Raw genomic sequence first — 23,782 nt, 5'->3', positions numbered from 1 at the left:
GCAACGTTGTTTATGTGAATTTGTATATATACACACATACACAACGTTGCAAAGCGTCGTAAGAGCGTTGGATAAGCCATTTTGGCGTTGTAAAAATGAATATAGGTATGCATTGCATAGCGTTGGATAAGCCATTCGTTGTAAAGCGAAGCGTTGTAAAACGAGGACTGACTGTACTGTATTTATTTTGGTTACAAATGCATTATTTACATCAGTTATGCATGTATATGATGTTTGCAGTACAGTACATGCATCGTAAAGTGGAAAAAAGTGGTGCTTCACTTTATGTACATTTTCACTTTACATACTGTACATGCTCTGGTCCCATTGCGTATGTTAAAGCGGGGTATGCCTGTATATTATTATTATGTGTGTGTGTGTGTTTGTGTGTGTGTGTGTGTGTATATATATATATATATATATATATATATATATATATATATATATATATATATATATATATATATATATATATATACCACGACTATTAAGGTTATGGTGGGTAAAAAAAGTGACTAAAACCCTCCACAGTAAAGCATAAAGCAACTGTAAATATTCCTGTATATTCATTTGCATGTCTTAGACAGGTCTGCAACCCTGTCTTTCACCATTATCACCCAGCAAACAGCACTTCCACTGCAGCAAGGGATTCTGGGAAATGACATGCAAATGAGCACACAGTGCCACTTTTTATCTCATGCTCACATTACATGAGCAACCCTTAGTCAATGCATGCTGCTTTAAACACAGCTTTTAAGCAAGGACTTGGGAGATGCAAAGTCATGCATTCAACCTTGATGGGTCTCATCAGTGTGAGGTTGGCTTACTGACATTTGCTCAAATGAGATAAGAGGATATATGGATATATATATCCAAATGGATATATATATCCAAAACAGAAACATTCAGCACAATGACATTTCATGATTATACATGCAAGGAGTATACTCACAGGTGTAGTCTGCCACAAACGCCAATTATTTATGTCTGCAGGCGTGATGAGTAATGAGTAGAGTTCATCAATGTAGAATGCATTTGTGGGTATTATGCAGTTGGCCTTCATGTTTACCTATAGCATAGAAGAGCAGAAAATAGTTAACAGAATTGTGGTTGGTCACGTTATTTCATTCTCTCCACGGCTAGGAATTAAACCAAAATAATATTAAATGCAACCCATTTGCTGTCAGATTATGCAGTGCTGCTGCAGACAATGTTGTAGGAAACTTTGACAATATAATGGTACTAAGGTAACAAGTTCCCGGACGTAGATAAAAAAAATAGCAGTTGAGACAAATGTAGCGGCTGAAATAATTACAATACTATCAAAACTAGGAAGTTGTATTGGAAAAGTATCACTGTGTGTGACAGGGTGAAGTCGTGCTGATCATTATGTCTGGGAAACATATCATTGACAACTGGGACCAGCAGTCAGAGGGTTAACCCAGTCAGAGCTACCTGGGCAATCAGGGCTGAGTTAAGTCAGCTGTATAAGGTGCCAGACCGAGCAGGAAGTACTAATAATTGTTTGTCCTTGTATAGTGCTGTTAGTTTTATGTAGAGACATTTTGCAGACACAGTCCTTGCCCCGTGGAGCTTACAATCTATGTTTTTGGTGCCTGATGCACAGGGAGATAAAGTGACTTGCCCAAGATCACAAGGAGCCAACACTGGGAATTGAACAAGGTTCCCCTGCTCTGTGCCAGAGTCAGTGTCTTTACTCACTGAGCCGCTCCTCTCCTAAGTAGAGATATTTTTCCCAACCAGGAAGTATGCCGGAGGCTCTACTCCCCCAGACAGAGGATTGCCACAAGCAGTGACAAGCCTGCTGGATACAGCCCTGTCTAATAGGGACCAGTCTTCCAACCCTGCAGAGAAAACTAAAGCTGCTGTTGCAATATCCAGAAGGGATTACATGGACTCTATCTAAGGACAAAACTCCCCAAATACAGTTAAGAACATTATATTTTTCCACTGTACAATCTTGTTTAACCTGGACGTAGGCTAGCTACCCAGGGAATAGCTAGGGACCTATTTATAGTTAGTCTCCTAAGGGAGTAGAGTTTTATTTTATGATTTGTTTTCCTTAAAGGGACAGAGTGCCTAATGTTTATTTGATTGTGGAAAATAAACCACTGAAGGTAAAAGCTTTAGCCTCTGTTTGGGACTCTTACTGACCCTACTGCGAGGCCGTCCTGCCACACTATGCATAACAAGAATTCAAAATAGTGGTAATATGATACAAATATCATGCAGTATAAAGCAAACAAATATAAAAAGAGAAAAGAGAGAGAAGCGCAAGTTCTGTAGCAATTTATTGAATAATTAAAGATAGACGGTCTGAAGAACCTGCACTCACAAGGGAAGAATAAAATCTGGCAATTTAGAAAACACATCTCTGCACAGATGACATCACCAAAATGAAGTCTCCCTGAGGAAGTCACTCAAATGACGAAACGTGTCGGGATGTTTGCAGATGTGACTGATGTCACCAGAGAGAGACGGAGCTAATGTTTGGATGTTGGATCTGTCTCTTTACGGCAACAGCTGATTGCAGCCAATACAACCACGGATGCAAGCTGCAGGCTACTGTTATGGAGGGCGCTGAGGTTTTCCCCTACGGCTTGATACCATCTGAGGCGGATCTCCTCTGAGGCCAGCTCTCATGGAACCAGATGTTTAACTCCCCGTGGATCCAGCTGTACCAGCTTTCAATTCCGTTTTGGTGAAGTCACTCGTGCAGCGATACATTCTCTAAATTGCCTGATTCTATTCTCCCCTTGTGAGTGCAGGTTCTTCAGACCGTCTCTTTTTAATTATTCAATAAATTTGCTACAGAGTTATGCTATGGAGCTTGCACTTCTCTCTCTTTTCTCTTTTTAGGTATTTATGTGGTTTGGCTACATTACTTAAAAGCTGCAGCGTTCTCCATAAGGGTCATCTTCTGGAATCGGATTTCTTGTTCAGCGAACTTTATTGGAACTGATGTGGGACATTGTTCTCTTTGTTTTATGTATAATGCACTGATATCACTCATTATTTCCAGTCATTAGATTGTCAATATAATTTATATGATCACTTTCTATACCACACACTCTATATTATAATAACATTCTCATAATTCACCAGTACATTTTACACTAGTAGTACACTGGTTCAGCGCTGCTTTTTTTTGTGTCTGTTTACACAATATAAAAATCCTGAAATAGATAGATAAATAAAGTAGGTGCACCCGGCTGACATCTTGGCACAGAGACCCTTGACAAATGGCCCATTCTGAGTTATCGGCCTTCATTTCACTATGAGGCTTGATGGTACTAAATGTGTCCTTATTTTTTCAGCAAGTTCCCTGGCTGCACATTTTGCACTGCCGGCTCCTCACTACAGTATATCGAAAAGGCGAAGAAATGTCTTATTTTTGCTGCCACTGCACAACAATGCATCCTGTGTTTTTGCTAAACTTCAATGTATTTCTTTATTTCTTCTCTGTATTTTGCATTTCTGCATCTTTGTGTTTTACTTTTCTCTTTTCTGCAACTCAAATCTTTTCTGCGTTTATATCCCTTTGTTTTCTTACTCTGTTCATTTTTTCTCTCTTTCTGCTACGTATCCCGTCATTTTCCTTCATACATCAAATCTTAGTTTGAAACTAAGAATTCATTTTATTGGTCCAATGATAAGACCCTTTGATAGAATGACACTGTTGATGGAAACATTACTATTTGAGTGTGCTTTAGCTGTATATAGAAGGTAGCCTGTATGCATAGGATCTCTTTAGATCCTGTAGTTTTCGTCCGAAAATTGCCTAAACAGCCACTTTGGACTACTGTATTTTGAATTACGCCCAAAGTCTTCTAAACCAAAACTGAAATAGTTTGGCCAAAACTACAACAGCAAACTGGGCAACTCTTCCTATTTGGGAGAATTCCTTCTAATTTTGATGAAAAATGTATATCTTTTCACTTTTTCCTTGAAATAAACCAAATGATCCCAGTCCAAGTCAATGGAAGCTGAAGAGATTTGCCCCATATTCTTACAAAATCTCCCTCAAATTAGTTTTTCAGATGTTGGTCAGTATGCAGTACACATTAACACTGGTTTCATTTACATGTAGTCAGCCTTAAATCGTATAGTTACCCCCACTGTCCAAAATTTAAATAATACATAAATAGGTTTACAAGAGTTATGTATTTAACCACAAATTAAATTGATGTACCCGTGTTAGTTCAGTTGCAATAGTGCAAAAAAAAAAAAAAAAAGTACTTCAGTATTAGTCTAATTAAAAAATGTATCGCCTAACAATTGATATTTTAGGACAAGCTTTCAAGAGTTCTCTCTTTTACATGGGATAAGCCAGGGGTGCGCAAACTTTTTTCTTTGCACCCCCCCCCCCCCTACTCATGCCATCTCTTACCTTCTCTCCTGCATCGGCGGCGTCATTTGACGTCACCATATCATGTGACGTCGTGTTGCCATGGCGATGCATCCCCAGAAGCCGGCTGAGAGCAGGTAAGAGGGAGTTACAGAGGCCTCGTGTGCTCCCCAAGCATTTAATCCAAAGGTTGTGGGGAAGAGTGCGGCGCCTCTGTAAGCGCTGCCCTCCCCCCCCCCTAGAAAATCTCACGCCCCTTCCCCCCAGTTTCCGCACCCCTGGTTTAAGCAATACTCTGGGATATGAGTAAAATACAAGCATTGCTTTGCACCAGGCTAAGTTTCTTCAACACTTCCATGCTCACCTTGTACAGCTTCTTTAGCATTTCTAAGAGATTTTTTATACTGGATTGTCCAATGACGTCCCCACAAAGTACAGACAACAGCACAGCTTTTTTAAGCATCTGAATTTGCTTGAACAGGGAGGACGCTTGCAAGGATGACCACAATGTCGCTGGGGAATGACAAGAAGGCAGTGAATATGCACGAATACCCATCATTTGTTGATTTTATTTGTTTCATTTGAATAATACAAAATAACATGAAGAAAAAGATAAGAAAAACAGTAGAACACCAAATAAATAAACAAAACAATGATACCCATAAGTGCATAAAAAATTTTTTTTTTTAAAAAGCATACGTGCACTACAAAATATAAATAAACCCATTAAGTCCATTGTAATACAATATAAAATATTACATAAAGTATCTGTCATCTAAATTCTAAATTTAGCATAGGCTGAACTTGATAGACGCATGTCTTTTTTCACTATTTAATATTTCTACTATGTTACTATGTTCTACAAAGTTGATCCCTTGAGAGCCAAAGTTATCTGCTTTAAATAGAAATTGATATGTACAGTACATGTGTCAGGCTTCAAGGATACGGTAGCTCTAACTAATGGATCTTGTAAATTATGCTTTGGTTTGGTCTCACTGCAGCTAAAATCTTGGCTAGTAGCAGATGGAGAGATTGATAATTCATCAACTGGATGTTGACACAATTTGTCTTTGTCCCAGATCTCACGAGAAGTAGCATGTGTAAGCCAACATTATAAAGCAGAGACAGGTTACCGACTGTCTCTCTCATTGCCAATTTGTATTAAAGTTCAATATTCGCTAGTTTCAAGAAAGCGGGCAAAACTTTCACACCTGTCTAGATACAAGGCCTCTGGCGGCAAAGCAGAGGCACTTTCACTTCAACATGATCGGGTTGAAAAGCAAGTAAAGTAAAATGTTACCCATTATTTTCAAGGCATTTTCACTCAGATTGTTGACGGCATTAGCAAACGGAATGACCAATGACAGGCATTTGTCTGGGTCATGCATCAAGGAGCATTCTGGGAGCACAAGGAATATAGAAAGAGGCTCGCGCAGCAGTGGGAGGGACTGGAGTTCAGGAATTAGACCCTTTGTCAAACTGGAACACACCTGGAAACATAACCAGAGAAACATGTTCCATGTGAGACTCTTCACAGTGTCCGGTTATTTTTGCACGTCCCTGTGTCCCTCTGTTGTTGCATTTGTGCATCTTTTAAAGCCATATTAGTAACATACTGTATATCACAGTTGCAGCAAGGTGCAGACAATTCATTATGTAACACCTTCACCATCACTTTTAAGAATTGTTTATTCGTTTAGAATGTATTTAATAGCTCTGCAAATGTTGATCCAAACAGCACAATAATAATTATCACACAATATAAACTATCAGCTGCAGAATTTAATTATTTTTTTGGAAATTCACAATTTAAGAGGATCAGCAAATATTTTTTTTTTTTTTACAATAATCCAAACGGAAAATTGGATTTCAGAAAGAAGTGCGATCCATGCACCTGGCATCAACTGCACTCCCTTTGAGTGCCAAGGCCCCTCCGGCACGTGCGGTAACGTGACCAATTTCAATAGCAGTCACGTGGCCGCGGCAGCCATTATCTGGGAAACTGGAGGAGGAGGGCTTTTGCTAAGTTTTCTCACGTAGGAATGCAGGACGCAATTGAACATGGAAAAAACCAAGCCCTTTGAGGATGACATAGTCACTACGTCATAGGACTCCCATAGTGCCAATCCCCATGACGTAGTAGTGACGACGTCCTGGGGTCAATCATTGTTGACACCCAGAACATGTTAACCATCAAGCTTCTATTAATCTATATGATATACAACACATTGCAGAATAGTGACGGGATTGTATCTATCATATGTTTATTGATGAGAGGAGAAAGGTAATAATCCACCATTTGCAATTTGTGATATTAGGTGTTGGCAGTAACCCATAAAATATCAAGCACCCCGATATACATATATTTTTTTAACCACATTCCTTCCCCCAAACAGCACAATTACTTACAACTGCATAAAACCGGTTGTCTTTGTTCAGCTCTGCAAATAAATTGCTTGCAACTTCAAGGTCAACTGTTGGAGAAGTTACTTGGAGGGGCATGGAAGGGCTGAAAACGTTACACAGTCATTAGTAAGCATTACCTTTAGGAAAGCTCTTACCGTTCTCCTAATGCCCTGTGTATAGTCACAGTTTCACTCGGCTACATGCACCTTTCAGTCATGATTTGTGTATAAAAGTATATGCAGATTAAAGGCCAGATGTATAAGGCCTCAATTATACCACAAACTACAGAGCTGCAAAGCAATCCGGTGACACCGCGCGCATGGAAAACAAATGAAACAAAACCATGAAGAGTGCACATACCAAGCGCGGCGTAAGCGGCGCTACATACTGCAGAGCGTTTGTCTCTTGAGGAGATTTGAGATTTTGTTTTCTTCACACTACGGCCGCATCACGTGACTTGCATGGCCAATCACAGTGCATCTTCCACAAATCAGGAAATGAAGGACTGTGCATGTCTCCCTGCAGTAGCGCTACAAATCTCTTCAGCACGTGCACTTGTACCACGGCTACGATGACATCACCGGATCGCTCAGCAGTGCTGCAGTTTTTGGTATAATTGAGAAGAGCTGCTCCATAAGACATCACCTATGGTGGAAGACACCACACAGCCCACTCAAGTGAATGGCCCATAAAGAGTTATATTTATGAAGTGGTGATACTCCATGAGACAGCTTCTAGACACCAGGCATGTTGAATTGGCTTTAGAGGGCCACATTTAGTAATCCGTGCTGGGTGGTGTTTTATGGAGTAGGGCTGCTTAGTAAACATGGCTTTAAATGTGTTTCTAGGGCAGCGGGTGCATGACATATTCCTTTCCAACTTTCACTGAACAAAGGCACTTATATTAGTCCCAAAATAGACCCTGGTTGCAAACCGTAATCATTACATAGATATGGAAAGGTGACTATCCTGAACCCCAGCAGTTTATCACAAACACAACTTCCTTTCTTAATTATTAAAAAAATAAAGCGTTTGTACTACTTATGCTTCTGACCACATTAAAACACACGGAGAACCTGAGCACCAGATCTGTACATGAAAAGAAATCTAATTGAAAGCAGTGGAATTTTACCCTAAATTGTCACGGTTTTGCAGGCGTGATATGATGACATATAGGCCCCATATTCAATATGCTGTGATGCAGCTTCCTCGTGCTGGAGAAGATTTGGGCTCCATTTAAATGAATCTTCTCCCTCCCAGGGAAGCAGTTTCACAGCATATTGAAGGGTCATACACCCATAAGGCCACTATTCAATACTGTTATGCCAGTTTTCCATTACGTGTGATCATTGATTGGAGCTCAAATATTTCCAAGTAAAGAGACGCTGGCTTTACAGTATACTGTCCAGAAGAAGAAAAAAAAAGCTGAGTGTGCTGGGCACGCGCATAGTAAGTGAAACTTCTTTGTGTGTTGTCAGCAACATATAAAGTAACAACAATATTATTACTGCTTAGAGCATGAGTAAATTTGATTGGCAGGGTCATGTTTATTGGTAGCAGTACCGGCATCATGGATGTTGAGCGGGTGGGGGAGCTCACAGGGGAGGGGAAGGGGGGAAGAATAGGCACATCATTCAGGGGCAGTGTTCGGTGCATCACTGGGGTGTGTGTGTGTCAGTGTGCGTGCGTGTCAGTGTGTGCGTGCGTCAGAGTGTGCGTGCATCAGAGTGTGCATGCGTCAGAGTGTGCGTGCGTCAGAGTGTGCGTGCATCAGAGTGTGCATGCATCATAGTGTGCGTGCGTGTGTCAGAGTGTGCGTGCGTGCGTCAGAGTGTGCGTGCATCAGAGTGTGCATGCGTCAGAGTGTGCGTGCGTGCATCAGATTGTGTGTGCAAGTGTGCGTGCGTCAGAGTGTGCGTGCGTGTGTCAGAGTGTGCGTGCATGCGTCAGAGTGTGCGTGCATCAGAGTGTGCATGCGTCAGAGTGTGCGTGCGTGCATCAGATTGTGTGTGCAAGTGTGCGTGCGTCAGAGTGTGCGTGTGTGCGCCCCCTCTCTCCTGACTCCCCCCACCCCCGGCAGAGCTGCAGACCCGGGGGGCTCAGTCTGAGTCTCCTGAGCAGACCACCCACACCCCCCCCCCCCGGCGGCGTGCTCAAACCCCCCCCCCAAAGCGCGCACAAACTCCCCCCGGCGGTGCTCAAACTCCCCCCGGCGGCGGGCACAAACTCTCCCCGGTGGCGGGCTCAAACTCCCCCCGGCGGCACGCTCAAACTCCCCCCGGCGGCGAGCTCAAACTCCCCCCGGCGGCGAGCTCAAACTCCCCCCGGCGGCGCACTCAAACTCCCCCCGGCGGCGCGCTCAAACTCCCCCCGGCGGCGGGCTCAAACTCCCCCCGGCGGCGGGCTCAAACTCCCCCCGGCGGCGGGCTCAAACTCCCCCCGGCGGCGGGCTCAAACTCCCCCTGGCGGCGCGCTCAAACTCCCCCCGGCGGCGCGCTCAAACTCCCCCCGGCGGCGCGCTCAAACTCCCCCCGGTGGCACGCTCAAACTCCCCCCGGCGGCGAGCTCAAACCCCCCCCCCCCGGCGGCGGGCTCAAACCCCCCCTGGTGGCGGGCTCAAACCCCCCCCGGCGGCGGCGGGCTCAAACTCCCCCCGGCGGCGCGCTCAAACTCCCCCCGGCGGCGAGCTCAAACTCCCCCCGGCGGCACGCTCAAACTCCCCCCGGCGGCGGGCTCAAACTCCCCCCGGCGGCGAGCTCAAACTCCCCCCGGCGGCGAGCTCAAACCCCCCCCCCCCGGCGGCGGGCTCAAACCCCCCCCCCCGGCGGGCTCAAACCCCCCCCGGCGGCGGCGGGCTCAAACTCCCCCCGGCGGCGCGCTTAAACTCCCCCCGGCGGTGCGCTCAAACTCCCCCCGGCGGCGCGCTCAAACTCCCCCCGGCGGCACGCTCAAACTCCCCCCGGCGGCGAGCTCAAACCCCCCCCCCCCCCCCGGCGGCGGGCTCAAACCCCCCCCGGTGGCGGGCTCAAACCCCCCCCCGGCGGCGGGCACAAACCCCCCCACTCCCCGTTACCGGAGCAGGAGGCGACAGGGCACAGTGTGGGGGGAATGGCGGCGCCGGACTATAGCCGCACAGAGCTTGGCGGCAGCTGAGCAGCCCCTTGCTGCCTGTCGTGAGCCCAGTGGCGCATGCGCAGTTTAACCTGAGGCCGCAGCCAATCATTGCTCAGCCGGTGGAGTGGGCGGAAGAGAAGCTGGCATGACGCGGCGGCATGGCAGCGGGCAGGGAACGGCGGCCGTTAGGAGTGGCGCCGGCGGCTATCGCCGCCGCATGTGATTTTTGGAGCGGGCAGAACACAGCCCGGCCTCAACTGCCAGCACTGACGTCACATCCGTTCCATTTTCTGTCTCCACAATCCATTTTTGTCCCATTACGAATGAGGTGCCACTAAAGAAGTTTCACTTCAAAAAAAAGAACACACAATACTGTTGATAATACTGCAACGGCTGCAAATCAGTATCAAGTCCACCAGCCAGGAAAACAGGCAAGCATCGGGAAACAGGAACAGCAGCACTCCACCAGATATACATTCTTCTGCATGAGGCTACTAGAGGGCAGCAGCTGTTCTTTCCCGAAGTTTGCAGCGTATTGAACAGGGGCGCTGTGTTCCAATCCCAACTCTCAAAAATAGCAGGACATGTATCAAGCAGAGGCAATTTTATCCCAAAAATAAATAAATAAACGCAGCAACAATTTTGATCTGTGCAGAGTGGAGCAACATTGGAGCAAAGCCCTTTGATAAACATAAAATGATGCAATGTGCACCTGTGCTTATAGCAAAGCTCCAGTTTGCGTCACTTGATACATACCGTAGGTTTATGGAAGAAGCACGTTTCGGCAGTGATACGCTCTCTTAAGTGCTAGGGAGCAGATAACAATCATTTTTTAATAAAAGTATTTTTCTACTTACTGGTAGCCATGGTGTTTTCTACTCTGGAAAAATAAATGTCAATATAAAACCAAGTCTTCTTTAGCTTTGATGACTCTCGGACTTACCTGTGCTTTATAAAACTTGCAGTTAGGCATGCAGCAGAGGAAAAAATTGTGCTTATTTCCCTACAAAAAGAAAAATATGTTTTACTTAGGGGTCTATGTAACACTAGGTATTTATCTTGTAGTCAGATGTGAACAATGAGACAAAAAGGGGGAAATAGCTGTACTTATGTGACTGCGGTGTCAGTGTTTCCCTGAGCCAAGTCTGGCTATCGGTGTATGCAGTAAGCTGAAGTTTTAAGGTGATTGCTGTTTAAAAGCAACTGTGGGAGCTGTGTATAAAAAGTGCCCATGATTACCTCCACTATCTATATCTCTGCAGACTTCAGTTTACATACTGTGTGACACTTTACATCGGGTGGTTTCCAACCTTTTTTGGTTAAGGAACCCTATAATTATATTGTGAAATTCTGCAGAACCCCAACCCTCTCTAATAACACGTTTCAGATAAGATGCATCGTAATGAACCCCAACCCTCTCTAATAGCGTGTCTGAGATTAGATGCATTGTAAGGAACCGCAACCCTCTGTAATAGCGCGTCTGAAATTAGATTCAACGTAAGGAACCCCAACCCTCTCTAATAGTGCGTCTGAGATCAGATGCATTGTAAAGAACCCCAACCATCTCTATTAGCGTGTCTGAGATCGCATGCATTGAACATTCTTCTGTATTTGGAACCATTTTCAAATGACCTGAAAATACAGAGAACCTTTTAGGGATACCCGCGGAATCCATTTTGAAAAACACTTGGTTTAGAGACTGGAGAAGACTTGAAAGCCAGTATAGGACATTTACTTCCAGTTATTTGGCATTTCTGTTTTTGTTATATCATGTATTGTGGGAGAATACATATGGGCTTTAGAGGAGAAAGTGGTCTTTCTCTCTAAGATTGTGAATTATATAAGAAAAGACTTACAGTACAAACCCCAATAATATTTTCTCTCAGCTTAAGGCAAATGTAGATATGATCAATGGTTCTTTACATTAAGGGAAGTCTTAGAACCCACTGGAAGAACCAACCTACATTTTGCAGAACCCAGCTATAACCAATTTAGGATTTTGGGGACATAGTCACAAAACGGTAGTAATCAATAAGATACATTCCAGTGCCAGTCCCCTTGAATGGGAAGTAATGTGTCTTCCAGCGCCGGAAAGGTATCTCATGGAATCGCATCATTTAGTCAAAATTGACATGTATTTACCTCTTAGCTTTCTGAAACTCATCACTTCCAGTATATGCTTTCATCCATTTTTTTATTATGGTCTTGTCAAGTCTGCTGATTTTTGGCAAGCTGTCTGTCAAAGTTCTTTCAGAGTGCTACAAATAAAAAATAAATATATTATAAATATGTGTGTGTATATATATATATATATATATATATATATCAAAAAATAAATAGACGATACCATTCTGTGGCTAACGAAATGCTTTTATTTGTGCGAGCTTTCGAGATACACTGATCTCTTCTTCCGGCGGTGTTACATTGTAATATATATATAACATATATATATATATATATATGTTATATATATATTACAATGTAACACCGCCGGAAGAAGAGATCAGTGTATCTCTGCAGATACACTATATATATATATATATATATAGATATATCTCAACAATTAAATACTGTGTTTGTAAAAACAGTTGAGGACTTTTACAATAGATTGTACAAGAGCACAGGTAACACCGGGTAAAATCCAGCAGAAAAAGAGCGAGAAGAAGCCGCAAGATGTACTATGTGTTCTTACAGAAGACAAGGCGCAAAGGCAATATAATCTATGTACAATGAGAAGGCCCCTGGTAAAGATGGAATTACAACTGAAATATTGAAAGAAGCTGGGGGGAAAAGTAGAGAAAATCCTTGCAAAAATGTTTACGTGCTGCTTGAAGAAGAGAGAAATGCCAGAACAATGGCGCAATGCCAGAGTTATCCTCATCCACAAGTAAGGAGACAAAAAAAAATCTCAATGACTGCAGACCACAGTCTACTTCTCATTTTTGCAAAGACACTCACTAATCGTCTGCAACAGAGCCTGGACTTTGCTCGGCCAAGAGAACAAGCAGGATTTAGCAGTGGATACAAAGGACCCTATCTAAGTTGCACAAGAATTTGAAGATTTCCCAAAGAAATGAATATGATTTCCCACTCATTTTAGTATTTGTAGATGATGAAAAAGCGTTGGTTTCTGCCAACATCATTAAGAAGACAAAGTGTTGACGAAGTGTACATGGATGGTATAATTACGAGAATGCCCCCAAAGATTTTCACAGCAACACTTGAATAATTGTACAAGCCATTGATTTGGAAGAAAAAAACAATCTAAATCCATTGTGAATACTTGTCATACCTACATATTGCAGATGACATTGTTATTTTGCCACAAGTCCAGAAGACCTCCAGCAACAGATCAGAGAACAAACCAATGCAAGTAAGAAGGTGGGCCTTCGTCTGAATCTCAGTAACACTCAGTAACATACAAGCAATTAACCCTTGTGTGGCAGGCCCCGTGCAGCGAAAGGGTTAATAGCGATCACCCGTTTATGATTGAAATTCTAGGTAGCACAGTCAGCAATCCCCTTCTTGTTTGTCAATGATCAAATTATAATACTAACATGTCCTTGCTGTACAACACAACAGTGTACGTGGAACTGTAAATACACATGTAGCTTCCAATATAATTGTTGCTGCCTGAGACAAAGACATGGCACAGGAATTCCAACCAAGTTTGCCCGATACAAAGGTCATTACAATTAAACCACCTCTTCACTCCATGTAAATTATCACCAGCTGCATGTCTAGCGACACAAGAAGATATTTTTCAGTGGAAGATATAAGGGATATTAGACCATTTGCAAATAAATTAATATTCCATGGGCATGCATTATTTTTCGAGTTTAGGTTTAACATTATTTCGTAGCAATTAATAATATTAATTAATAAACATAAGCATGAATAATATTTAACATTTGTAACACAATAAAACGTGTGCAAAAAATGCAATCAATAATAATAATACTAGACATTTAGACCTGGGACTGACGAGAAGAAGTGGCAAAACTGACATGATTTCCAGCAAAAATCCATTTCACATGAATATCCAGCGAGTCTGAAATAATAACAGATTATCTTTAGATAAATAAAGTGACCTGTTTTAGCCACAACTAAATAACACAACCGTAATGTACCAAATTCTGCACAATTTGCTACAGATTCTTTTACATCATAAACAATGCAAAATGGGTTCTAATTAACAAAAATAAATCAAATAAAAAACTTTATTTTTTTTTCTTTGATCCACAAAAAAAAAAATAACAAATATGGTCTGTATTTCCAAAATAATCTGTGACTTGTTTTGTGGAAAAAGTAAGCTCCTACCTCCATGGCTCTTTTGGAATAAGAGACATTTATCTTAACTTGATTGTCAAGGTTTGGAACAATATATTATTAAACCGTGCAGAACTGTCGGCTACGAAGGGCTATATATACATAGAGGCTGTTTGGGCTATTTCCGGACGAAAGTCCCCATAGATGTCTATTGAAATATTTGCCTGACAACGGCCTGTACAACCGCTCGGCTTGTATACAATTTACCTCTAAATCAGCATCATAAACACTCATAGGAATATCTTCAAAAACCTGCGTTAGTGTAGTGTCATGGGTGAGGTGAGCTCACAAAACAACAAGAAAGCTAAAGTAAATGTGTGTCAATACTAATTTCTCACTTTTCTCAAAGTTCTTTAATGCTTTAATGGCCCAGTCATCTTTTTGATGTCCCACTCAAGAAGAAAACCAAAAATATATGAACGACCAGTCTGGTCTTACAGACTTTAGTAACTCATTTATTTAGAGTGAGTCTTTGTTATTTCTTTAAACCAGTGGTGTCACTGACTTCATCAGGGTCTCACTGTTTGAGATCAGTATTTTCCAATGAAAATTAATTTTTTGGCTGCACGAATCCTACATGATTGGCCGTTGACATACTGTATATGACATGAAATACCACAATTATAACTGTAATTAAATATGGATTGTACCTTCTGAGGAAAACAGAGTGCTGATATCAAATGTCCATGGCTGCTGCTGCAGTTGGGCTTGGTCAGGGGAGGCAGCATTGTCTAGTTGCCTTTGAGATCCCCGGCCAAAAGAAAGAATGCGACTGCAGGTGAAGACGTACACTAGAGTGTGATAGCTAGAAGCAGAAAGATGTTTGTCAGTGGTTTTCGTATCAATCATTTTATTGTTTAACATGCATAGCTCTGGTATATACTGCTCGCTCCACAGAGAAAAGAGTTCATCTCCATCATCAATTTTTTTTATTTAAAAATGAATTATGTTATTTTTCCACCTTTCCCAGCACTACTTGGCTCTACTTTATGATAGTTTTATGTTCTAGGCAATGGACGCAGAAGACAATCAATGGAACTGTGCTCAGAAGATTCCATTCTGTAACACTTTATAACCTCACTCTGCCATTCATTACCATGGATATTCACTGGCTATTGCTGATGTACAGATGCAGCCACCAATATCCGATCACTTGCCTGGGTAAAAACGAAGGCATCTCCCAGTAAATGCCTCAACATATCTGTGAGATTCCTAAAGGCCATTCAGTTTGAATGGGACTGCAGGGACCCCTGCTGTGTTAGTCCGATGGGCATTAGGAATCTCACAGAAATGTTGAGGCATGTTGAGGCATTTACAGTGAGATTGCCCCACATTTTCCAAAGCAAGTGATCTAATATTGGTGGCTGCATCTGTATGTGAGAGGTCTTAAAAAACAGGAATTACGAGGTTCTGATTGGCCAAGACTGCAATTAGTTGCCAGGAGTAAAGAAAAATACTGCTTTTTAACTTCTTCCTAACAAGTGCTGATTTTGCAACTTTCCTTAAGTGTGAAAGATTTATGACAGTTATTGACACTAGTGTTTAATATTGATGTGTTATTAATGCCATAACTTGCCTCTAAAGTAATAATCAGCAATGTATGTATGTATGTCTTTATTTATATAGCGCCATTAATGTACATAGATAGCGCTTCACCGCAGTAATACACGTGACAATCATAAATAACACATAATGGGAAGAAGTGCTTCAGACAAAAGTAACATTTGGGAAAAGGAGTCACTGCTCTGAAGAGCTTACAATCTAATTAGCAATAATTAGAGCACTCACTGTCCATTTATGATCTCATTACTATTACATAATCAACACTACTTTTCTCAGACTTCTGTCATGCTTCATTAGAATTGTACAAAACACCTATGTATCACAATTAATTTTTAATTGTTTTGATATTATTAGATCGTAAATCAAGTCAGTATTAAATTAAAAAAAAAAACACATTTAGTTAAACTCTGTACATTTTGTTATACATTGAACACAATATGGGTTTTCCGTAAGAAAACATCATCAAAAGATGTTGAAAAAAAAAAAAACCATTTCCATAGTTAGTGGAGTCACTAGTAATCTTGACAAGAAAAGTGTTAACTCCTGTGATGCCAGAGGGTCTTACAATGCAAATGCACATTGTAACAGGGGACTTACCCTGTTCAGAAAACTTGCCTCTAATCCAGCAGTGTGCTGGTTAATTGACCAGCACCTGGCTGATTAGAGGTGTCAGAAAAAGCCTGCCTCTGAGACAGGAAGGGAGATTTTTTCCTCAGTACACAAGGGTGCTGACAAGAGGAAAGAGGTCTTGAGCAGAAAGGCTCTGCTGAGATCAAGACACCTCAAAGACCTATATTCCTGGACACAGGGGACCCAGGAACCTACCAGAGACTGACAAGAAGGGCCACCTGCTTTAAGGTATCTCTTGAGACTTTGGGGAATAGGGTGGTAATGGGATTATCCCTCCAGCCCTGGAGAAAGGGACTGGGGTAGTAAGTTGGCCCTTAAACAGGTCTAGGCGTTTGTTGTTTTCATATGTTTTGCTGTGTTAAAAGGGACAGGCGCAATAAAGCCTTATTTTAATTTCACCTTAAAAACGGTCTCCATTGCTTACCTCTGCACACATCTCTTACATATGGTGTCAGAAGTTGGGATGAGAGGTGGCCCTTGAAGTTCAAAGGGGCCCCGGAGACTGCCTGTGAATTTCTTTGTGCTTTTGCCTGCATAGTTCCTGCAAACAGCCTGAGCAACATAGCAAAGAATCACATGCAGCAGAAACCAAAATTAAAGGGATACACATCCAGGCAGGAAATCTGCACTGCACTGAAGAAAGCCACAAAACCACAGATGGACTCTTTTCCCCAATCCCAAGAGGAGAGAGAGACTGCTGAAGCAGGTAAACCTTACTTGCCTATCACAATAATGTGTAATATGGTTGTTGAAAAAGGAGCTTTGCCTTCCAGCCGTAGTCAGGGTTCAAGAAGTGAGTTAGCGCTCCAGAGGAGCTAGGCTTTGTTGTTTTCTTTAAAAAATAAAAAATACATTTGCGCTGAAGCAGTGAATACAGACGGTGACCCACAAGCGGTACTGATTCTGGAAGTAAAGGCTACCACACTGCATAGGACTAACAGCTGTGAATGGCGTACATGCAGAAAAGTTTGAAAATTGATGCAAGACTGTGCTGGAGCAGGGAAACTTTTACAGACGGTGACTGATGCAAGGTACTGATTCTGGGAATTTAAAATGGCCACCCAGCTGAAGTCAAATACAGACTCTGCAAAAATGGGGAATAAAATGTGTTCCTGGTGTAAAGAACCCCACCACACAGAGCAGTGTCCCTTCAGGCCTTATTCAGACGATGAGAGTGAATGCATGCACAGTACTGCTAATATTGTAAAACGTACCCAAGGGAAAAAAAAGTCTACAGAGATGCCTGTGAGAGCTGCGACCTCTACAAGCAAAATAGGCCCACCTGTAGGACTACCACAATTTGGGGTTCTAGGAAATATAGTGATAACAGTTGTAACAGCGCCTCCTGAGGTCGGGAAGAAAAATACACCTGGTCGCCCCAAAATGGAGGACAAGATGCGGCGTTCCTGTAATGAACCCTACCCCACGGAAGAGTGGCCCTTCCGGTCCGATAAGGAGGAAGACATCTCTTACGGGGAACCCGAACTGAATCACACCCACAGAACACCCCAAGAATGGTGGGGGTGCCTGAACTCGGTACGAACCGAAATGACCGCTTTCAATGATGACGAATATGATCAGCAGGAGAAAGAGCTGGCGCAGCAGATCACCGAATATTTCTGTCAGCTAACGCAACTGCAAGAAAAGCCTGGCGTATACAATGAAGCTGCTGAAGTTTCAAATAAAGACGGAGACCTCAGTATTCCTGATGGAACGGAGTCATCCAAAACAAAAAGACGGAAAAAGAAAAAGGAAAGCGGTTCTTCACTTACCGTGGAAGGAACAGACACATCCGCAGATCCCGCGGAGAGAAAGGGGGTCCGAGATGCCCTGCAGCCTAGAGAAAATGGAGAATTCGTCCCGCGGATGACCGAATATCCAGAGGGCCCAAGGCGAAGTCGTGTACCCCAAAGAAGTGTCTGTCCGGTGCTAATAGTGAGAAACCCTCAACCAACCATACCAGGGAAGCGGAGCCAGAACCAATGAGTGGCGATCCCTTGACCAGCCCTGAAAATGACCTGAAAATTGCCAGGCGTGACTGTGATCTGCTCCGGGAACAATTGAAACTTCAGAGGGAAGATAATGCTGAGCTACAGAAGACTGTTCTCGCAATGTACTCTGAATATGGAATAGAATTAGACGATCTCAAGTCTGAGCTAGATGCTGCAAACATTACTAATGCCACCATGGAAAAGCAGAGCCAATCCGATAAATTAGATGGCTAAGCTGAAGCAGAAGTATGAGGAGGCACTGAAGGAGATTACAGTCTTTCAACAAGAGGTTAACAGTCTTCGCCTAGAACTGAATGCCTCACAACAAGAGATCAACAGTGTCCGGACAAAGGTGGACGTATCCCAGAAGGAGGTTCATACACTCCGGACAGCACTGGATGCCTCACACCACGAGATCGGCAGCTGCCACACAGAACTGGAAGTCTCTAAAAAGGAACTTCACAGTCTCACTAAGGAACTGGACATCTCTCAAAAAACTATCCTCAGTCTTAATACGGATCATAAAGTCTCTCAGACGGAGCTTCAGACCCTCAACCTCGAGATGGAAGTCTCACGCCAGGAGACCAGGAGCCTCAAAGCCGAAGTGCGTAAATGGAAGGGGGACTACAAGGAGGACCTGAATATTACAGAGACTGCAAAAAGAGACAATTTAAGACTAAAAGAAGAAAATTCTGATTTGACAGACCACGTCAATGAAAAGAATGAAAAGCTGCACGAGCTTGAAAAAATAAAGACACTTTTGGAGGATGAAAAGTTTGAAGCAGAGCACCGACTGCAGAACCAACTGCAAGGTCTGTGTACACACCTCCAGAATGCCGAGGAGAAGCAGCGAACTCTGCAGGAAGAATATCTGCAGGCTGCTAAGGAAATACAAGTGCTGCAGGAACGTCTGATTACCCAGTGTGTCCTCGCAAAGCAGCATGATAAACTGAAGGTTACCTTGACCATCACCAAAGCATCGCTAGAGGCTAAGCTTAGAGGCCAGGTGACTCGGTACAAGAGGGAGATCAAAAAGGTCCAGAAACTGAGACGAGTATCTGCGACCCAAGCGAAGAAGTTCACAGTGCTCCACAAAATAATGAATGATAGGTGGAAGCAAGCTCAGAGAAAGCACAGGGAAGAAATAAAGACCCTGAAAGGAGAATGGCAGGAAACACTCAAGAAACAGAGTGAGACTTTGCAGACCAGTAACTTACAGATGCCTCCAATACGGGAAAAGGTATTGGTTCTGCCCAAGCATCGGTATCCCACAGTAATTAAGGCCCGTGAGGACAAGGTTACAGTGAGAGCTGGGGGCACCACTCACCTTCAAAACAAGATTACGAAGTTTGAGCCACCTAAGAAAGCACTAGCCAAACCTGCAACCGCCCAACAGGCAACAGAGGTAGGAGTGCAGAATCGAAGCCAGAAGAATTCTTAGCTGAGGAAGCTGAAAAGATAGGACATTCTCTGGAAATGGAGCTGGAATCGCAACTCAATCCCAAAGAAGCTGAACTGGCGACTACATTGAATGGGAAAAGTGCAGGAAGACAGCTTCAAGAACTGAGGGCTCAAGTGGCTGTTCTTGGGCGCTCTTGTGGTACCATGAAATGGACATTTGGTGCTAAAGTGGAGTACATGGGAAAGATGGCGAGAGAAAGCGATTTGCATAAACGCTCTGCGACTGTCGCCATACAGTCTGCCTACAAAAAGAGGAGCGCCCGACACAGGGGTAAGCTCATGACCACGTGGTCAGTAGAAAGACTAGACTTGGAAAAAGTTCTCCTTGAGCGACTGAGGACTGCTGATCTAAGGCACCTTCTGGAGGAGACACTACTAAACTGGAGGAAGGGCTCCAATCCCAGCAGGACTGAGGGTTCTCCTCCATCCACTCTCATTCAAGTCACTGAGATATCTCGAAAGAGAGTGGAAGGATGGGCTTTGCCCATGGCAAGCCCGAGCTTCCCACAAACAGGGGAAGTATATAACAGGGGACTTACCCTGTTCAGAAAACTTGCCTCTAATCCAGCAGTGTGCTGGTTAATTGACCAGCACCTGGCTGATTAGAGGTGTCAGAAAATGCCTGCCTCTGAGACAGGAAGGGAGATTTTTTCCTCAGTACACAAGGGTGCTGACAAGAGGAAAGAGGTCTTGTGCAGAAAGGCTCTGCTGAAATCAAGATACCCAAAGACCTATATTCCTGGACATAGGGGACCCAGGAACCTACCAGAGACTGACAAGAAGGGCCACTTGCTTTAAGGTATCTCTTGAGACTTTGGGGAATAGGGTGGTTATGGGACTATCCCTCCAGCTCTGGAGAAAGGGACTGGGGAAGTAAGTTAGCCTTTAAACAGGTCTAGGCGTTTGTTGTTTTCATATGTTTTGCTGTGTTAAAAGGGACAGGCGCAATAAAGCCTTATTTTAATTTCACCTTAAAAACGGTCTCCATTGCTTACCTCTGCACACATCTCTTAAACACATCAAAATGGAAGTGCATCGCAGCCCCCTGTGGCTTCAAATGTGTTAACATAAAATCTTATCAGAAAGTTCCAAAATAATTGGTGCTTTACCTCTTGACATAACATGTTATAATTCCAGACCTTACATTTCTGTTAATTATCTTTTTAAATCGAAAGCAGCAATTCACCATACTTATTGGTTTCTTTATTCCTCCCCCTCTCATTTTGTTTTTTTAATGGGTGGGAACAAGGTGGCTCAGCTCTGGGGACCTCCAGGTTACCGAAATACTTAAACAGTGAAGTTACAGTGTTTAAATATCCATCCATGGAAAAGAAAAATGACTGACAAATCTCGGACCAATAGAAATCCGCAATGTCATCAGTTGCAGCTTTCTATTGGACGGCCTTTTAAATCCCCTATAAAAACCAGGAAGAATACAGATAACTTCACCGGTAAGTATCTCAGTAACTAGGCAGTACCTGGAGCTGACAATTGCACAGGTTAGCTCAGAAGGACTCTGCAGTTTCAATCCCATAAAAAAAGAAAAGGGTAATAGGGAAGATTGCTGCTATAATATATTTCAGTTTCCAATGTTTCTCTACACCCGTGTTAAACCAGTTTCTTGTTGAGGCCATTCCCAATTGAATGTTACTTCTTCTTAGAAGTGGAACCCTCAAAACTGCACTGAAGTACTGTTGCCTTTTAGCCTGCACAAATACATAGTGGTCCACCACACTTTGCTTCGTCACATATTATTAGTCTAATTTACTGGGTGTAAGAATTATGATGAGCCATTATTTATTTCCATTTCTCTTTAGGGAAAATATAGGGGCTCTTTTCTCTAAGGAGAAGGAGATATGTGTAACAATGCTTAGTATGTTAGGAAGAAGGGAGAAGGAGTGTCTCAGTGAGTAACGACAAGACTGACCGGCACTGAGTTTGAAGCAGAGGAACCTGGTTCAATTTCCGGTGTTGGCTCCTTGTGACCTTGGGCAAGTCACTTTATCTCCCTGTGCTTTAGGCACCAAAAACATAGATTGTAAGCTCCACGGGGCAGGGACCTGTGTCTGCAAAATGTCTCTGTAAAGCGCTATGTAAAACTAGCAGCGCTATACAAGAACATGCTAAAAAAAAAAGAACTTTACCTTTTATATAATAGTTCAGTAGACTAGATTGACAGTTTTATGGTTTGTCCATTTAAACCAGTGACATTTCATACCGTACCTTCCACAAGCCACCTGGGAAGCCTGACCCTCAAATGTATCCATCTTTTGAGGGACTGATGTCTGGTTCCTAGAACTCTGTCCCAGTTGTCCGTAAGTGTCATCTCCAAATGTGTACACGCTGCCATTCTGTGTATAGTGGAATATGACATGCAATAATAACAAGCACTGAATAGTAATCACGTATTAACCATAGACATACTGTAGGTATTGAGGTAACGAGCAAGAGATATTCGCCATTCAATTGTGTAAAAAGTATTGATACTTCATTATAATCTATTCGTCCAATGTATAAGTGACCTAGCCCCTTTCCTTACTTCATTGTATCTGTCAATGCGAATGTTGTGTGCAGCATGGGGCTGTTTGGCGTCCTCATACCTATAGGCATCACATTCCTCCAATAACCTGAACCAGGACTGTGGATGCATATCTTTCTTTTGGAGGACTACATGTGATACAAGCACTCTTCCTGCACTAATCATAAATTATAATAAATTCATTTTATTGTGATAACGAGAAAACAAACTGAAATTAATACCTAATTGATGCTGATGTGCTAGATGCCCGTTCATAAACACACTGAGTGAAAAGGGAGTCTCTGAAAGCTCACATATAAAGTCAGTGTATAAGTCCAATGTTTTCAAGGGAAATTGTAGTGTATACATGGACCTTAGATCTTTAAGTACCCTGGTCCCTATATATGGTGGTTAGATGCCACAAAAATAACTGTGGTGTTATTATGTGCTTCTAAACATATATATACATATACACAAACACAGTGTTTGTATATAAAATTATAATCTCCCAAAATACCTAGGTGTGGATGTGTTCTCAGTTTAACATCCATTCACATAGCCTCACATAGCCAAAAGGCTCGGGAAAGGGAGAAAACCCCACAAGAGGGTTTTGAGGAGATTGATTGCACCTGAACCTTCAGGTTGGCACCTACAAAACTTAGATCTTTATCCAATAACACTTGCATTTTGAGACCTATGAGAAACTTTAAATGTAACAGAGGGAGGTGAATTACTTGCACCTTCCTTGATACCAAAAATAATTTTACATCTTTCTGCAATGGTGATAATGATAATGTCCCTGTTAAGGGCTTTATAAACTGCCAATCCTCATTTGTAGTGTATCTTTTTGAAATTGCGGCCTACAATATGTGGGCTGCACTACACGGCCACTTTGTGTCAGATTTTTAGAGAATAGGTGAAACATAGTGAATGGTGTTACTAATCACTATGTATCCAAACAGTTTCTCCATTGCCATGACAAAAAATACTGAGGGCCTGAAAAGTATGGGACTAGAGGTAATTCCACCTTCTGTCCTGGCAGGTGACAGGTTTAAAGTTATTTACCGTAGGGAGACCTACTGGATTTTCAAGCTGCACAGCTTGATTCCAGGGGGGTTTCAATGAAAAATTGGACACTAGTACCATTTTCTAGTGTAGATTTTTTTGTTTAGCCTGTTTAGCCTGTTTTGGCGGGTCTGGATATCATCATAATTTTTGTGGGTTTTATATTAATTTATACACATTATATTTATATATATCTCTTTCATTAACTCAAACACTTGACATATTATATATGTTTAAAACAGTTTGCATTGGCTTGAGGATCTGCTTGTGTAATACGAGCTTGAGACAAAAGGTGGCACTGAGTGCTCATTTGCATGTCATTTCCCAGAATCCCTT

At 42.6% G+C, this 23,782-nt stretch overlaps 1 protein-coding gene across 1 annotated transcript in view; it reads right to left on the bottom strand.

Moving 5' to 3' along the window:
• The window catches only part of LOC142463207 (putative E3 ubiquitin-protein ligase HERC6), a 101,785-nt gene that overhangs the window by 35,805 nt on the left and 42,198 nt on the right, over positions 1-23,782 (bottom strand). Inside the window, exons 6-14 of the mRNA XM_075565662.1 lie at positions 22,087-22,214; positions 14,869-15,023; positions 13,864-13,940; positions 12,032-12,147; positions 10,833-10,892; positions 6,779-6,878; positions 5,670-5,859; positions 4,734-4,882; positions 953-1,069 (exon numbers count right to left, since the gene is read on the bottom strand). Of these exons, the coding sequence (XP_075421777.1) occupies positions 953-1,069; positions 4,734-4,882; positions 5,670-5,859; positions 6,779-6,878; positions 10,833-10,892; positions 12,032-12,147; positions 13,864-13,940; positions 14,869-15,023; positions 22,087-22,214 (1,092 nt within the window). The remainder of the gene's footprint in view (positions 1-952; positions 1,070-4,733; positions 4,883-5,669; positions 5,860-6,778; positions 6,879-10,832; positions 10,893-12,031; positions 12,148-13,863; positions 13,941-14,868; positions 15,024-22,086; positions 22,215-23,782) is intronic.

Source organism: Ascaphus truei, chromosome 1 (assembly GCF_040206685.1).
Source record: "Ascaphus truei isolate aAscTru1 chromosome 1, aAscTru1.hap1, whole genome shotgun sequence".
NCBI lineage: Eukaryota > Metazoa > Chordata > Amphibia > Anura > Ascaphidae > Ascaphus > Ascaphus truei.
This window is presented reverse-complemented; position numbering and strand designations above follow the sequence as displayed.